This window comes from Canis aureus, chromosome 5 (genome assembly GCF_053574225.1).
Source record: "Canis aureus isolate CA01 chromosome 5, VMU_Caureus_v.1.0, whole genome shotgun sequence".
Taxonomy (NCBI): domain Eukaryota; kingdom Metazoa; phylum Chordata; class Mammalia; order Carnivora; family Canidae; genus Canis; species Canis aureus.
In genome coordinates this window covers 16,004,630-16,022,724 of record NC_135615.1, presented here as the reverse complement: position 1 = coordinate 16,022,724, position 18,095 = coordinate 16,004,630, and the positions used below count along the sequence as shown (strand labels likewise).

The 18,095-nt window shown below is 34.8% G+C and overlaps 1 protein-coding gene across 1 annotated transcript in view; it reads left to right on the top strand.

The window, feature by feature from the left end:
- Positions 1-15,933, top strand: part of MTPAP (mitochondrial poly(A) polymerase) — a 29,175-nt gene extending 13,242 nt beyond the window's left edge. Inside the window, exons 5-9 of the mRNA XM_077896960.1 lie at positions 746-957; positions 2,588-2,814; positions 13,273-13,365; positions 13,458-13,531; positions 15,166-15,933. Coding sequence (XP_077753086.1) covers positions 746-957; positions 2,588-2,814; positions 13,273-13,365; positions 13,458-13,531; positions 15,166-15,528 — 969 coding nt within the window. The 3' untranslated portion in view covers positions 15,529-15,933. The remainder of the gene's footprint in view (positions 1-745; positions 958-2,587; positions 2,815-13,272; positions 13,366-13,457; positions 13,532-15,165) is intronic.
- Positions 15,934-18,095: the final 2,162 nt, after the last annotated feature.

Below are 18,095 nucleotides of genomic sequence, written 5' to 3'. Positions count from 1 at the left end.
TCTTTAGGGTAATTTCCTAGAATTTCAGTAGCTGGTCCAAGTATACATTTAAAGTTCCAGTAGATACTGAAGTTGTCTACTAAGTATGTCCCAGTTTACACTCCCACTGACAGTATACATGTTTCCGGGCACTCAGTGATGGTGATCCTGGCAGCCTTTTGGTCTTTGGCAGACCGATAAATGAAAAATCCCAGTGTTGTTTTAATTTCTTCTTTGGTTTCTAGGAAATAAGAGCATCTTTTATTGTCTTTCTTAGCCATTTTTATTTCTTCTGTTAATTTCTTATTCAAAAAAAATTTGTTTTTAGAATTGGGTGAGTTTTTCTCCCTTTCATTTATATATACCCTTCATAAATTTGGGAAATTAGCCCTGTATGTGACGTATGTATTAATTATTATTATACCTTTGTCATTTTTTTCTAGCAGTGAATTTATGTTTTACCTTGAGATGGTTTTAGTTTTCATATAATCACATTTCTTGTTTTGTATCTTCTGGAATTTTGTGTCATGCTTAGAAAATCCTTTACTACTTGTAAAAACATTCATCCATTGTCTTCTGATACTTTACTGATAAAACTTTGTATGTGTAAATCTTGATTTATGTTGAATTTACTTTTAGGACTAACATCAGGATCTAGTTTATTTTTTCCATTGGCCGCTTAACTTATTTGTTAGGTAGTAATTTTACCCCAATGATTATTTTTTGCTTATAAAAAGCTCCCATTTACACATGTTTTTATATTCAGACCTCAGGAAATTTTCTAATGGAATTTCAAGTGAAAAATGTTCCTTCAGAAAGAGTTGCAACTCAGAAGGTCCTGTCTGTCATAGGAGAATGCCTTGACCACTTTGGCCCTGGCTGTGTGGGTGTACAAAAAATCTTAAATGCTCGATGTCCTCTTGTGAGGTTCTCACACCAGGCCTCTGGATTTCAGTGTGATTTGACTACTAACAATAGGTATGATCTCTTTAATTTTATGACCTTATATATGAATATTATAAAGTATTAGCATAGTTCTTATACAGAAACAGTGGCTTTGGACTCTTACAAATGATTCAAAATAGTAACTTTTAAAAATTTTGAACACTTGGATTTAAAACTTGGAACTATTTTCTCTTATATGTATCTGTTGGTTTCTTTGGTCTTCATGAATAAAACGTTAGGATAATGTGTTTAAAGTGTTATACCTAACTAACATCATCTTCTGAGGAGAACTGTTTCATTGTTCTTAACTTAGACTGATAACACCATGAAAGCAGCTCTAGTAGTCTAGTAGGTCTTCTGTGTGTAGTCTTTTAAGTATATTTAAAAATTGCCTCCAGATATAGTCAGCTTTGGGTCTTTAGCAGATTTTCATTTTATTATCCTGGCAACCTTAAAAAAAACAAAAAAACAATAGGGTATGAATGACAGGTTCTTTCATACTCTTGATTTCTTTTCTTTCATTCTCTGTCAGGAAAACTTCTCAATTGAGTTTATTTCATAACTAGTATTTTCCTTGCCTGCATTAGATTTCACTATATTATCCATTCGATAAATAATCATTACTAAAAACAGATTCAGAAAATCCATTCCAGAGCAGTTTATTTGCTTCAACTTGTGTTCACTAACAAGTCAGTGCTGAGTACTTTGGAATTTCTCTCAAGTAGCTCAGGGAGTAAAAATAAAAAAAATATATATATATATATAATGCACTTTCTATCAGTTTTTAAAAATTTATTTTAGTATTCTTCAGGTTTTTATACGCCTGTATTGTTTCTTTATATCAAATACCTTGCACTGTTTGATAATGTATTTTCAGCTTAATGTAGATTCATTGACATAAAACATCTAATCACCTTGAATTTCTAATTTGTCATTTCTTCTGTTCTCTTTAAAACTCAGGATGTAAATGCCATGCCATACTGTTAATGGTTTTGTGCCCTCTGTCGGTTCTTTGGGAAATTACAGAATGTATTTTGATCAGTAGGAGCTTAATTTCAAAATATTTCTGATTAATAATTTTTTGCATTGCAACATTATGACTAGGAAACATTGAAAATAAGTTCTGAAGTTTGATTTCTTTAAAAGGCATTTTATCTTCATGGGTTTTGGTTTTTTAAATGTTAGATTTAACATAATTTTGGCTGAATCTTAAGACATATATATATACTTATAATAAAATAAGTAGACTATTTTCCTTGCATGCTGAAGGACTAGATAACTAAAGTGTGAAAGTGAGGTGTAGAGACTCTTATTTACAAATGTGTCAGTGTCTTTACTGATAGTTACTAAAGAGCACATATATAGTGTGTTTCCCTTATTATTTAAATCATTTAGAAATTTCGATTTAAAAATTCTGAATTTTATAACTACAATGTGACTGTCAATATTTAAAAGAACATTTTAATGTTAATGAATGTATTTGATATTTAACCATTCACATTAAATTTTATTTGCAAATATATAATGCTTTGATTATCTGATCATGGTGTTCTGAATATGCTTAGTTATAGTAAGATATTTACATTTTCCCTGGTATGTGTTTTTTTCTTCTCTGGAACAGTAATTTGGGGGTTTGAAAATTCTTTTTCTTTTTCTTTTGAAGGATTGCCTTGAAAAGTTCTGAACTGCTTTATATATATGGTGCTCTCGATTCAAGAGTGAGAGCCATGGTGTTCAGTATTCGATGTTGGGCTCGAGCACATTCATTAACAAGTAGTATTCCTGGTTCTTGGATTACAAATTTCTCTCTTACAATGATGGTCATCTTTTTTCTCCAGAGGAGATCACCCCCTATTCTTCCAACACTTGACTACCTAAAAACCCTAGCAGGTAAGACTAGCAGCAGTCTATTTTCTCTTTCTGATGTTTTAAATGAATATAATTACCTACCATGTGTTATCAAAGACACGTGTGTTTTTTAGTCTGTAATTTGTTTTTATTTTTAAAGCTTTGTGAATCTAAAATTTAAGTGCTTTTTATTTTTTTAATGCCCACTAGGGGTCATGAGAGCAGATGATTTGCAAAGCTGAGGCCTTGAGAGTTCTGTCCTATTTGTGTCAGTTGGCAAGGTTGTTTACAATTATCATGAGACAGTTGGAGCCGCTTATTTGACCAAGCCTGGAATGACCTTGAGGAAAAAACATCCCAGATACAGCTTTTGAGTGGATCACAGTTTCAACAAGGACTTTCCAAATATGAATTTATTTCCAGATTTTTTTTGAAGATGCTAAAAATGGTTTCATAATGTTTTAAAGATCCTAAATGTTTTTTGATTAAAAGTTCACAAGCAATCTGAGATGAATTATTTTTAAATTAGTATATTTTAAAATTTATGTTGTAAATTGATATTTTGGTAGAGTGCTGGAGGGAGATATTAAAGTATTAATAGTTCTAAATTCTAAAAAGAAGATAAATCAGGGATACACTCAAAATGTGTAGACACTGTATCTTTTACCCATTCTGTATATTGCTGCCAAATAGTAATTTTTTTTAAGGTTTTTATTTATTTATTCATGAGAGACGCAGGGAAAGAGAGACAAAGGCAGAGGGAGAAGCAGGCTCCTTGCAGGGAGCCCAATGTAGGACTCGATCCCAGGACTGCAGGATCACGCCCTAAGCTGAAGGCAGATGCTCCACCACTGAGTGACCCAGGCATCCCAAATACTTTTAAAGTACATCTCTGAATCTTCCAGTTTGAAATAACCTTTAAAGGGTTTTTTTTTTTTTTTTTTTTTTTAATTCTCTATGGACAAACCTCAGTTTCCTTAGCTAGGTATTAAAGATCTTCACTTATTAGCTAGTCAGACCCAACTTCCTAGTCTCTTTTTCCCTTGTTCCACCTCTTGCATTCCCACATTCCACTCAATACCGTTAGGCCTCCCATCACATTCCATTTCAAATCTTTTGCTCACACTATTTGTTTTTCTGCCTGGCCTGTAACTTCTTTTCTCTCAGTTCTTTCTTCTGTGCACCTTCTCTTATTATCCAAATTAGAAGTAGTTCCTTCCTATGAACACTGTTAAGTACTGATTTAGCTTGAAATTGAGCTTTATAAAACCTCTGTGTGTAGGAGGTTAATGGAAAGTAGGAAGTTTTCAGAAGATAGGATAGTGGTCATGTATCTCACTTTTGAGGTTGAAATAAAGGGGCACTATCCATGGCTGTGCTCATCTCATTGTTTGGTATCATTCACTCACTAAATATTTATTGGTTACTTACAGGTATTATGTTTAGTGCAGTGAGGATACAGATGTATTCTTAGGTAACTCACAGTCCGGTAGAGATGTAAGAGACACACATACAGACATACAGACATACATAAAATGTGGGTAGATCTTCAGAATAAACCTGTACATAGCACTTCCTCTTCAACCTTTGCTGTGTGTGCTAACGCTTAAAACTGCCCTCATAGAGACCATTTTGGGGAAATATGGACCTTTCAGAGTTTAGAAGCTAAGGAAAGTAGAAGCTATAAGAAAGAGTAGAAGTTATAAGAAAGTAGAGCTATAATCAACTGAGGCAAGTTGATGTTGGGGACAAACTGTTCCTAACATCTTATTACTCTTTTCTAGTCTTACTTGTACTGTTACTTTTGCCAGAGTGGAGCTCTTACCATTCCCTTCCCTGGAACATTTATATTAACCTTCTCTCCTTACCTCCTTTTGTTACCCACCAGTATATTTGTAACTAGCAGAGCAGTTGTCAGAAATTCATGTCTAATTGTATTATTCTCTCTTGAAGTCTTTCAGTAACTTCCTAGTATCTTTAAAAAAAAAATTCTAATTATTTTAGAAAAAATGTGATTGATGGACAAACTGAAAATTACATGTTTTAATTTCAAATCTATTTTTTTTAAAACAAATGTATTTGTATCTAATGGCATCAAAACAGAAAAAACTTGTTTTTGGAATCCTTTAATTTTCTATTTTAAAATTCCAAATTGCTTGTTTAAAATTTTTCATGTTAGCTTTTAAACAGTGTAAGAGAAATTTTCAGGTTTTTTTTTTTGCAATTATTTTTCTACACATAGCACATTGTGGATGTGAATGACAATAAATGAAGAAGCAAATTTGATAGCATTATTGCTACTTTTTTATCTTTTATTTTTGATGTTCTAGCAATATCTTGAATTTGTTATAAAAGAATTTTTCATAAATTAATGTATTTTAAGGATGTTGTAAAGATTATTTTAAGGAGATTTTATCAAAATATTTTTTTCTATTCATTTAGGTATTTTTCAAATACCACGTTTTTTGTACTTCCTGATTTTAACCAGCGGTCCCATGTTGGTATATATATCTAATATATGTATATCTAAGAATAAAAACAATGTTAAACTATGAAATAATCCAAACCATCTTGGGTGCTCTGTGATTGATTAGCTGAGTAAGTTAAGTCTTGTGTACATTTTGTTTTTTCTAAGTGTGCCTCTCACTGGATATTCATTCATATAGAGGCACTTGATTTGTCTTTAAAAAAAAAAAAACTTGCTTCCTTGTTTGTTTGTTAATAAAAGGTGGTATGAATTTCTGGAACACCTTCTAGGACTTGATAAACCTGTTTGGAACCGAGAATAAGTCCAGACATTGTAGAGTTGTATTTAGGGTCTCTTTGACCATTGTTTTCCTTGTCTTCTGTGTTCACTTCTGTGTGCAAATCTGGAGCCTCCGCAGTCTAAACTCCTTGCTGATCCTCAAATGCTTTGTTCTTTTTGGCATCTGTCTTTATGTGAAATTGCCGCCTTCTCACTACCTTGTCTCTTCACATGGAGAGACCTCTTCTCTGTTATGCCAGGGAAGAGAGAAGACAGATCCAGTCCAGGATTTCATGTGTTGAGTCACTGGTGTCTGGCTCCCTCCTGCCTTCCTCCCAGGAGGTTGGCTTCCAAGCACCTGGTACACACGTGTAACAACTGCCACACTGCTGACTTCTTTTACCTGCCTGTGTTGGCCAAGCCTTTTTAGGGCAGGTGATCTTTGATTCATTTCTGCATTTTCTGTTCTTGGCATAGTATCGGGTCCCTAGGAGAAGTTCAGTAAATTTCAGGGAATTGGCTGAACGTTTTGCAGTTGAAAGCTTTTTGTACTGTGCATGATGGCCATTTTCATATTTTGGTTACTCTTGAATTTCTGTTTCTTTGTGTTTTCTTAGAATCTCCACTCCTTTCCCCTCTATGTCTCTTACTGTGTGTTCTCTCCTAAATTGGTTTTGCTGCTTTTGTTATGTTTACTTCTGTACTTGGTGCTTTCTGTGGCATTTTCTTTTTATAAATACTTGTTTGATTGCAGTTTTTTGCTTAGGATCCCTGTGCTTACTTCCTGTGACGAAGTAAAGATTTGAGGAAGAAATGACTGGGTATAGTATCTCTGGCAATGTTGATGCAGAAACCCCAGAATGGAAGAGAGTTTTAATTGGTAGCTCTGTGTGACCCAGTCACAATTTATTGGGTGCTAACTCTGTGCCAGGTACTTGGCTAAAAAGTCTTACACATCATCTTATTCAGTCTTCCCAGCAAATCTTATGAGACACAATTATTTTTTTCATTTTATAGATGAGAAAACTGAGGTTTTGAGTTTTTCCAAATTTTTTAAGGTAACTGAAATATACTATATCTAGAAGTACATGTTTGTGTGTGTGTGTGTGTGTATATGTGTGTGTGTGTGTGTGTGTGTGTGTATATATATATATATATATATATCAGATTTCACAAACTGAACACACCCATGTAACTACCAGCCGGACTGAATGAATACCACAGAAGCACTAGTTGTATTTCCTTTTGGTCTCTACACCCTCCCTGACCTCCCTTTCAATAGTATGGATTCATTTTACTTGTTTATGTCTCTTAGATATAAAGGATCATATAGTGTGTATTGTTTTGTATCTGGTTTCTTCTCTTTCAACATGATGTTTAAGAGATTCAGTCCTACTGCTTGTGTATTAGTGGACCATTCATTTTCATTGTGATATAGTACTCTTCTATGTGAATATACCAAAAAATACTTATTTTTTGATGGGCATTTGAATAACTTGTAGTTAGGACTGTTACAGGTAATTGCTGATAACATTCTCATGTGTTTCTTTTGGTGAGCATAGGCACTCCTGTTGGTCAAATATAAACTGGTAATAGAATTTCTGAGTCTTGGAATTTGGGCATATCCAGCATTAGTAGACACTGCCAAACAATTTTCCAAAGTGTAAACTCCCACAGGCATTATGGACAAATTCTAATTGTGCTTTATCTTGCCAACACGCGGTATTATCTTTTTATGGTAGCTGTTCTAAATGCATGGTAGTGGCATAATGGTGTGTTTTGGTTTTCTTTTTCCTAATGACTAATGAAGTTGAGCACCTTCTTGGGCTATATCAGCCATTTGGGTATTTCTTGTGATGTTTCTTTAAGTTGCCTATTGTTCTCTTGGCTTCTCTTTAAAAGATTCATCGGTAGGAATTCCTTACATATTCCACAGTTGAATCCTTTGTCACATGTTACAGATGTGTGTGTATATTTGATATCTCAAATAAATACATACTATGGTTCCTTTTTCACTCTCTTAATGGTGTTTGGTGAAAAGAACTAATTTTTAAAATTTAGTTTTGTCAAAGTTACAGATGCACTTGTTAAAGAGTAAAATATTCTACAAACATGGTAACAGTAACTCACACTCTGAACCTGTGCCTTCTATTCCTTTTCCTTGCTCTGTAGGCAGCTACTTTAACTCTTTTAGCTGATTTGTTTGCTATTATAAACTGTATTTCAAAATAAAGTGCTTTAATTTTTGTATTTAATGGGGAGTAGAATTGGCATATACATTGTATTGGTTTTAGGTATAGAGTTTGATGATTCAGTATTTGTATATGTTGCAAAATGATGACCATGTTTCTTGATTTTTAGTTTTAGGCATCAGGTATGATTTCCCTTTATGGAAGAAGAGAAATTACCTTTTTTTCCTCCTGTAGCGCTCACTATACACATATCTCTTCTGCCCCTCATATTCTGAATATGGCTGTGGCTCAATTTTGCTATACACTCTTTATACTATTATGATTATGTAAATGCTATTCTGGTCTAATCCATGGAGTAAACTAAAATTAATTTCCTTTCCTGCCCAACTTTTTCTATTCTTTGGAGATAATAGTTTTTAATACTACTTAATTTCTTGTTTGCTTAGTTTTGTATGTACTTAACACTACTTGAATCTCCAACTTGCTACTGGTTGTAAATCTTTTGTCAGAACAGTCAGAATCATCACATACTCTAATTCTTCCTTATGTAGGCTCCATTTTTCTAAATAAATTATTTTTTTACCATTTTTTTTTTTTTTGAGTTTTTGTTACAAGTTTAGTGTCATGTTAGAAGCCTTCCTCAGGTATCTGATAATCTTTGATTTTCTGCTCATATTTGAGTTAGGAACTAATAAAAAGTTAATTTGAACCTCTGAGCTTAAGGGGAGGGGGCTTGTTGACCAAGAGCTTCATTGTAGGGTAATGTAGCTGGACTGTTCCATTGGCAGGTGCTTTTTATGTCACTATCTGTGGGTCATTCCTCTTGAGCTATTCAGATTCCCCAGACATGACTCTTTTAATATTTTTCTGGAAGAAAAGTTCTGGTTACTAGCATGCCATAACTTTGACACTAATTAGTGCTGGAGCTGTTGGCGTAGCTCAGTGAGCCAGAGGATCCCGGCTGCCAGTCATGTTCTCCTGCAACTGTTCCGTCATAACATCCTGGGGTGATCACAGCTAAGGCCTTTAGGTTGCTCTACTACTGGCTTATTAAATGAAAATGGCACTAAAAATTTCTTGGGATCCTTTACTCTGTGCCTTCACCAGCATTCAACTCTGTTCACATACCTTAGCATTCTCTGCTGACTCTCTTTGAAATATAGTCTGTATGAGAGGCTCTGATCTTGGATCTTTACAAGATTTGGGATCATTGAGGTAGTATGGTTGGAAAAGCCTGCTTTGTTCCATGGTAGAATGACTATCCATTTTTTTAGCTGTTCTAATCAAATCCAGAACTTGGGGTACAGATTCCTCTGTGATGAGTATTTAAGATGTTCTTCACTCTTCAGTGTTTGGATCACAGCAGGGGCAAAAAACCTTTCAGTTCTATACTTTTCAATAGATAAGTGAGATGAACAGGGGGAAGGATCTTTAAATACTGTGCTATAAAGAAAATCAGTAAATTTCTACCAAAGGAAGGAGGCTATAGGAAAGGCTCCATTTGCCTGCCAGGGAGGTGTACCTGAAGGTGTGAGCAATATGACAGTGCCATGTGCATTTCATACAAAGTATTTCCATATGTTGGTCTGCTCTGCAGTGATGGACACAAGCAAGGGCACACCTTCGAGAGAAAGGAGATGATGATGGAAACTTTTTTATAGAACTATTCTTGAAATGAGAGGGTGAGTCTTTTTTCTGATTCTTGCTTTTGGGGGATCAGCAAATAAATTCTTTGTTAAAACTTGCTTTTAGGACAGTTTTCCTACCCTCAGTTCTGTCTGTCTCTCTGTGTAGATATCCTTTCTTTTACTCTTTCTAAAGTAAGCCTAAGGTTTTCTGTCAGGGAAGAAGAGATCTGGGGGAGTCTAACTGCTTCTTCAACCGTCAGGTTCCAGTCTCAATGCTTCCAGGTAGACCTGGTGCTTGCATTGCAGTTCCTGAGTTGTTGGGAGCTCTGTCTTGTAAATTGGGTATTTTCTTGGCTTTCTTTACTCCTAGTTTAGAATTCAGTCTTTTCAGATCTCCTGAGTCTTTGCTACTTGTCTATCAATTCTTTAACTGAAAAATTTTGGGTTGTTCTTATTTCTTCTGTTTTCCATGTTTAAGATTTTATGTCATTTTACTGTCATTTCATTGTTTTGGGAGGGGATTAAGGTAGATGCTTGTGTTCATTTCATTATTTTTACCCTATAGCATGTGCTCTTAACCAGTATATAGTCACCCTCCGTGAGGCTGGGTGTTATTGGAGCATACGGCATGCTTGGAGAAGCAGGTAGAACTTTACCCTGTCTGTTGATTAGCATAAGTGATTAATAGAGAAGAGTCTATATTATAGATGTGCGTATGTGAAGAATAGTATCTAAGTATCAGTCACATTCTGGAGTTGAGTGAGCTACAAGGCAGTAAAGCTCCTTTGAAACATGGATATAACTGTAACACTTAAATTCTTCACAAGATAAGATCTGTACTTGAGAGGCAGTTGCTTGGATGTGCATTTCAAAAAGCATTCTGGGTGAGTGGACTAGAAGGAAACAAAATGACAGTGTGTCTAAGTGAATATCACCCCACCCCCTAATATTAAATAGTCTGCATTGATTAGTACAGCAAAGATCACCTACTGCCTTCTCCCATTTAATTACTAATGACTCATGGTGTACTAGAAGCTTTCGTTAGACCTGTTAATAGTTATAATAGAAGCAGAATATAGTTACATGATTCTTAGCTGTTCAAGCTTTGTTCCAGTAAGCTTCTCTTATGAAATAGGACATCATAAAAGATTTGTTATCAAAGAAAAAAATACTAAGCCTTCATATGAACTTTATGCCTGTTCTGTCCCTTACATAAGTGCCGGTCAACTTCAGGTTACTTACTAGATATGCATGTACGTAGCTGGCACAGTGTAGATTTTTCTCTTTTGACCGGAATGATTAACCTAAATAATTATACAACCCATAGACATGATTATCTGTACTGCAGCCTCTGAGTAATCTATAAAGAGTGCCAATAGTGATCTCTGTAACTAATTATGAGTTACTATAGTATGGATATTAGTTCCCTGAAAAAATGTTGGGTAAGTTATCAATCTGGCTATGTCTGTGAAAACTTATTGAGTGAATTTCATTTGTCACGTATATTGTGCTGAAAAGAAATAATGGGTGTACCAATCCATGAGGCTCTAAGGTTTCCAAAGGAAGCAAGGAAATCAAATTTAGTAAATACATAACCTGACTTTTTCATAGTTTCTAAGTTCATGTAAGGTGAAAGTGAAGGAATCTGTCATCAAGCTCCTAATATGAGATAGTTAAGGTGCTTATTACCTGGCTCTTTTCCTCACGACTGCGAGTTTGTATTTACTTAAAAGTTTTGACATTGTTTCCTATAATACCTTTAGGAAAAAAAGTACTGCAGGTTTAAACTAATAGTGATCGGGTTTCATATGTCTGAATAGGTTGAGAATCATTTTTCTGTTGTAGCACTATCCAATAGAACTTTCTATGATGATAGAAGTGTTCTATATCCATGTTGTACATAAGGTAAGCACTGGTCTCTTGTGGAGGCTGTTAGGCACTTGAAGTATGATTAGTGTGGTCGAGGAACTGAGTTTTTTATTTTAATAGCCACATGTGGCTGGTGGCTGTATATTGGACTGTGGGTGTTAAAAACAAATGGGGGAGAGAGGAAAGGAGGGAAAAGACCTGACAGGCAAGCTGCTAGGTTTGAATGTCTTAGAGATTTTGAAAAAAACAAAGATGGCCCTATCTTCAATCAGAGGATACTTTTTTTCCTTAAAGTTTTAATACTTTCTGTTAAAAACTCTTTTAGTGAAGAGCAGCAGTCACAGAAACAGTCTGTTTTTCATTAATGTACATTCCTAGAAATATTTTAACATGGATCTCATTTTTCTATGGTAGTAATGCTTTAGTTGGAAGTACATTCCTGCAAAGACACAGTAGTTAAAATAACATCGATATATGTGACTGGCATTGTGTCACAAGAAATATAACTTGATAATTTGAAAGAGTAAAACATGTGTCTGGGTCCTATGAAAAATAGAACTAAGTGTGGAGCACCTGGGTGGCTCAGTCAGTTAAGAGTCTGACTTAGGCTCAGGTCATGATCTTGGGATCCTGGGATCGAGCCCAGCATCAAACTCCATGCTCAGCATTCTCTCTTGCTCTCTCTCTCTCAAATAAATAAATAAAATCTTTTAAGAAAAAAAAAAATCTAAGTGTGTGTATAAGTTCTTCAGGGTACTATAATAGAGGACATAAAATTTGCTATTAAAATTAATATGTGGGGTGCCTGGGTGGTTCAGTTCATTAAGCATCCATCTCTTGGTTTTAGCTCAGGTCATGATCTCAAGGTCTTGGGATCGAGCCCCACATGGGGCTCTGCACTTAGCATAGATTCTGCTTCTCCTCTCCCTCTCCCCTTACCCCTTACCCTGCTTACATTCTCCACTCCTCCAATAAATCAATAAATCTTTAAAAAAAATAAAATTAATATGTTAGGATCTAGAGTGATTTTTAAGAAATTATATTAGTAACCCAAGTCTTAATAAAAAATACCAAAACCACAAAAAAAGAGAGACAAAAATTTGAAAGACCCTTATTTGTCACTTTCTAATTTCTATATTTAATCCCCCTGTTGGGGATTATTATAGCATTCAAAATATTGATCATTCAGATTACTGGTTATGTGCCTGCTGTAAGCTAGACATGTGTTGTGGCTAGACTGGGTGTGTGGAGGGAGAGTAGTGAAGGGGACAGTGACATTTGTAATCCTAGCCTGAGGTAGGAGAGTAGGCAGCGTGTATACAGTCAAAATGCAGTCAGATAAGTGCTCATGGAACATGGAATAACTAACGGAGGATGGCCAACTTGGAATTAGGAGATGCTTTCAAGGTGAGGTGGCTGTTAGATTTTTGAAGAGTGAGAATTTGCTTATTGTACAGTGGAAGGTAGAATGGGCAAGGAATTTCATGCTGGCTGTATATTTATCATGAAGGGAAGGATTCCTTATGAAGATACAAATACTTTTAGACAAGGTGAATGCTTAAGCCCAGTGTGCTGTTTATTTTGTGGTAGTGAATTCTAGTTGCCTTTAGAAATTATCAGAAGTTCTTCAAAACTCTTAGAACATTGTTTGTGTCACAGATGAATTGTTGAAAAAATATGCACCAAGGGGTGATAAGGATGGAAATGGTGAGAAAATGAAATATTATTAAGATAGTGCTGAGATTTGAGTTGGTAAAAGATGGAAACTATCTACATTTTCATTTATAACTGAAAAACTAATGACCTCACAAGATAAAGAATCATTGCGTTGTTGATAGACAATTTTAGTATGCCAAAAAAGTAATGTTAATATCACTGTACTGTAATTAGTCTTAATTCTTTTTTGTAAGGAGTTTTAAATCCTAATAACTGTAAATATATATAACACTTACTAAAAAATAGAACACATTAATCTGTAACTTTGATTTACTTAATTGTAGATTCCTTTTCTTAAGTAGGCACTATCTTTGAAATGTGAAATGTTTTCCATTTCTGTTTATTGAAGATGCAGAAGATAAATGTATAATAGAAGGCCACAACTGTACATTTATTCGTGATTTGAATAGAATTAAACCTTCAGGAAACACAGAAACACTAGGTAGGTGTTTTGTATTTTTTTCCCCTCTTTCTTTGTTTGTTTTTAATTGAAACAGACCTTCCTCTTATTTTCCTTGTTTTATTTTCTTACAGAATCACTACTCAAAGAATTTTTTGAGTATTTTGGCAATTTCGCTTTCAATAAAAATTCCATAAATATTCGACAGGTAAATAATATTTTAATATTTGGTGATTAAATATCTGATTCTGCTGTACTAGTATTTAATTCGTTTTCAAAGCACTGTAATGTGTTAGTGTATTTTAATTCCACAGTGATAGATACTAAAAGAAATTGATGCCTGGAGGAGTTCCATAAGATCATTCATCTAGTTATTTGGAAGCCAGCTCTTTTAGTGTCTAATACTATATCCTTTAAAATGTGTATTATAGTCTGAAAAACTTTCTAGAAAACATAATTTTATATACAGTTCTTTTTAAACTGCTTTTGTGTTCATAGAAGAAGTAGGATACACAGCCCTATAGATTTTAGTGATTCTCTCAATTTGAGCTCTAAATTTACTCAAGCAAATGAATTTATGATCTTGGTTCATCTGAATAGCTGGAATCATAGACATTTTTCTAAAAAAGATAACCCAGAGCAGAACCTTAGGCAAAATCTGTTCCGAAGCTGGGGATATTTGAGATAGCTCTCTCTTTAGATTTATTCTGTTTAGCATTTGAGTACTTGGCTACAACCATTATAAGATTGGCTACATAAGACACATAATCAGATACTCTTTGTTGTTTCTTCACATCTCCTTTGTTCATTCCTGCTTCTTATCCTGCTCATGGAGATTTTGTTTAACAACAACAACAACAAAAGTGTGGGGAAGGGAGAAGGAGGGGAGGGCTCTGGAATGCAAGCTACTATGGCAATTAGATTCCATATGAGAAAAAAGTCGCTGATTATATGAAGTTCTTTATCCTTTTTGTACCCTTACCCCTAGGTGACAGAGATGGTTGGACAGACAGGACCCCTGCTGGGCAGGGCATGAGAGAAGTTAGGGAATAGAGGTGCTACTCACATTGGAGAATCTTGGCCATTTGTTTTCTTAATATTTTAGTAGTACATGTGATCTCATTTGAAAGAGGAGAAGATTGTGTATGCCAATGCATCATTGCCATTCATATGAATCATATGAAAGCTTAAGCTTTTTTTTAAATCTCTGTGAGATGTGGTCTTACCTGTCAGAGCCTTATATAACTTGGTATTTTAGGAATATAATAGGAAACGTTCAGTGTTTTAAAATGAATAATGAATTATCCTTTGTTCCTTCTCTTCCTTTCCGACTTTATTCTTGGGAAACATTAATTACTGTATTTAATTTAAGGATTCTAATTTTGTATGCTTCTATTATGTTTTTGGCAAGGCTCAAAAATATGTCTGTCTTCATTTTATTTTCTATTTTTCTTTTTCATTTTTTTTCCCTTCCTCAGCTTTATCCTCCTAGGTAAAAGCTGTTACTTTAAAAATACTTCTATTGATTGATTTAGTCTATATACCTCTCATCTGAACATCATCATCCATAGCTCATAATCCTGATTTATTTTTCTCTAGAGGATAATCACAGAACTATAGTGGTAAAAAAAAAAAAAAGAAAGAAGTACATAGACACACAGACACATACACACAGACCTATAATATGCATACATACCCAGTTCTCTTAGGAAAGCAATTCTTTACTCTGTAAAGTTAATGCCGGGATTTTACATGTTTCTGACATTTTATTAAACCAGATTGTTCTATCTGAGTCTTTCATATATTTAATATACATTTTTTCTTCCTTATAATAATCTGTAGGGAAGGGAACAAAACAAACCTGAATCATCTCCACTGCACATTCAGAATCCTTTTGAAACTTCTCTCAACATCAGCAAAAATGTAAGTCAAAGCCAGCTACAAAAATTTGTAGATCTGGCCAGAGAAAGTGCCTGGATTTTAAGTCAGGAAGATAAAGATCGCCCTTCCCCATCAAGTAATCAGCCCTGGGGGTTGGCAGCCCTGCTGCTCCCTTCCGTGGTAAATAGTGTGTCTCTTGCCAAGAAGAAAAGGAAGAAGCCTGCAAGTGAAAGAATTAAAAATTTGCTGGAATCCATCAAAAGTAGCAGTCCAGAAAATGATACAAATACCAATGGGAAAAGAACAGTCAGTACTCAGGCATAATGGCTACTCCTTTGCTTTAAGAACTGGCTTTCTCTGAGAACATGCTCTTTGGACTGCCTGGAAGAACTGGTGTGAAATTTTCACAGATATCATAACCACTTTCATCTGATGTCTCTTTTCATGATCTTCGCTTTGGGCCTCTTTCTGGTCTGCGGTTCTGGGCTGTTTTCAGTCTGATAAGCCTCAGATCCACTGGCCCTTCAAAACGTCAGCCACAAGGAATAAGTGAAAGAGGATTGGAATGTACTTGAAATAAACTATACAAAGCAAGTGGTAAAAATCAGTTTTAGAATCAAACCATTGTTGATATATACATCAGGCACTGGATGGAAATCATTTAAAAGGACTTCTGGGTATGTACATATGTAGTCAGTGAACACAATAAAGCTTCAGAATTTGCTAGTACTCTTTAGTATGTATTTTTGTATTCCGCAAGCAAAGTATTCTTATTCACATATAAATTAAAACAGAGTCCCAAAGATGTTCATGTTTTTAAAAGGTATAAATGCAGATACTTGATTCACTACATTCTAGGTATTTTACCCCAGGTATATAAAAATATTGATACAATGTATTCTAGAATAATAGGTACTTTCTCTGTTTTCAAAAATAAAACCCTGTTTCTACTATATGATATTCCCAATATCCTTTTTCTTATCTTTTGAAACTTTCTTTCTGTTTGAAACAGATTCATATTGAAATATAATTTCCATACATTCCCTGTGGAGTAACTTTTGGTTTTAGAAGCCAATAGAGGAGTGCTTAAAAACTGGGGTCTTGAGCCAGACTGGCTTCCTGGCAAATTACTCAGCCTCTCCAGGCGCCCATTGTGTTCTTTGTAAAAGGGGGCCTGATCCTAATGCCTGCTTCACCGATTGTTGTGAAGATTATGTGAGCTGCATAGGAAAGTGCTAGGTCAAGAGTCTGGCATATGATACGTGTTACTTTAGCTATTACTTTTTAGTTTTTGTGGTATATAAGAATTCTTGCTACTCAGAATTCAGATTTAGAGTTTATAATGGTTTTCAAAATAGTTTCCATCTAAATTTTAGGTCAGAAATCATAATGAGCTCTGCTTGGGATATTTTGGGGGACTCACTAGTAGAATTGTTAGGAAGCAGTGAGTGCTGTGCTCATGTGGCTCTGCTGTTTGGATTTCACATCTGAAACCAACAAACAGGTGTCTGTGTTCTTTCGTACATATACAGCGTTCCTTTATACAGTTCTTTTAAAAGCCTTTTTTCATTTGTTCTTTAATTAGATTTATTCTGTTGGGATAGAAACCTATACTAAGAATTAAAAAGAGATTTAAAAAGCATAATTACTTTAGAGTTTCTAAGTGAAGTGATTTTCTGTTCCCAGATATTTGATCTAATGTTTTCTTTTTTAGGTTGGTGTTAAGTCTAAAATGATCATTTAGGCACATAAAATAAGTGTTGGTTTTCTTTCTTTCTTTCTTTCTTTCTTTCTTTCTTTCTTTCTTTCTTTCTTTCTTTCTTTTGTAATCTATAGAACAACTTGGATGCTGTAGGTTTGTGTTACTTTTCAGGCTGAGATTAAATTATGTGATGAATTTTAATCTATAAAGGTTTTTTAATCCAAAATTTTAGTTCTAGTCAACTGAACATAGACTACAAACAAATTTAATGTTTTCCCTTAAGTTCTTTGTATCACCTCCCAAATTTTTAAAGGGTAGTTTAGTTTTTATTATATTTTAGGGATAATCTGCCTTTACTTGACCTTGCCAGTTCTTTCTTAAAACTGATTACAGCAATAAGGTCCGGAAAAAGGTTTTGTTCAAGGTGTTTCTTTTCTAGCTGTTTGTTACTAAGCTTCCATTCATTAGCTTTCAATGAGTTTTGCTCAGTCTGTAAAAACAGTTTGAATATGAGCCTACCTAGATCGGATCGATTTTACTTCTACATCGTTCTGGATTTTATGGCCCACTGGTATAATTCTGGAGTTACTACCACCCATCCTCAGGAAACTGGAGAATTGGTCAGAGACATTCTAGGAAAAAGTCTATAATCTTTCTCATTCACAAACCTCTAGTCATCATAGAGAAGAGAAAATATTCAAAGTAGGGCTACCTGCTGTCATTTACTATATGCCTCTTCCTTTTGCTCAGGGGCTGTAGTCAGGTAAGAACAGAATTGGATGGTTTCAAGTTACGTCATGTTCCTAGAAATTCCTTGGCATTTACAGTACAGTTCTAACAGTTCCTTACAGCCTGTTGGTGCCATTATAGGGAAAAGTTAACATTTGCATGTGCAGTTTAAACCAACACAGGGAACATCTGCAGCAAAGCCAGCAGGAAGAGCAGCCAAGCAGCACAGCTTGTCCACATAGCATCTCTCCACTTTTCAAGAGTTGGGCATTCAGTTGATGAGTGGCTGTTAGCCGGTCTCCATTCACTCCCTTTAGGAAACATAGTGGGAGTGCAACATTCACAATGCCATAGACATGAATAAGTCATTTGCATGAGATGGTAGGAGAAAGCTTTATTGATGAATAGCATAGGTAGATCTGGAAAGGATAGGTAGACTGAGAGAGGGGCACAGGGCTTA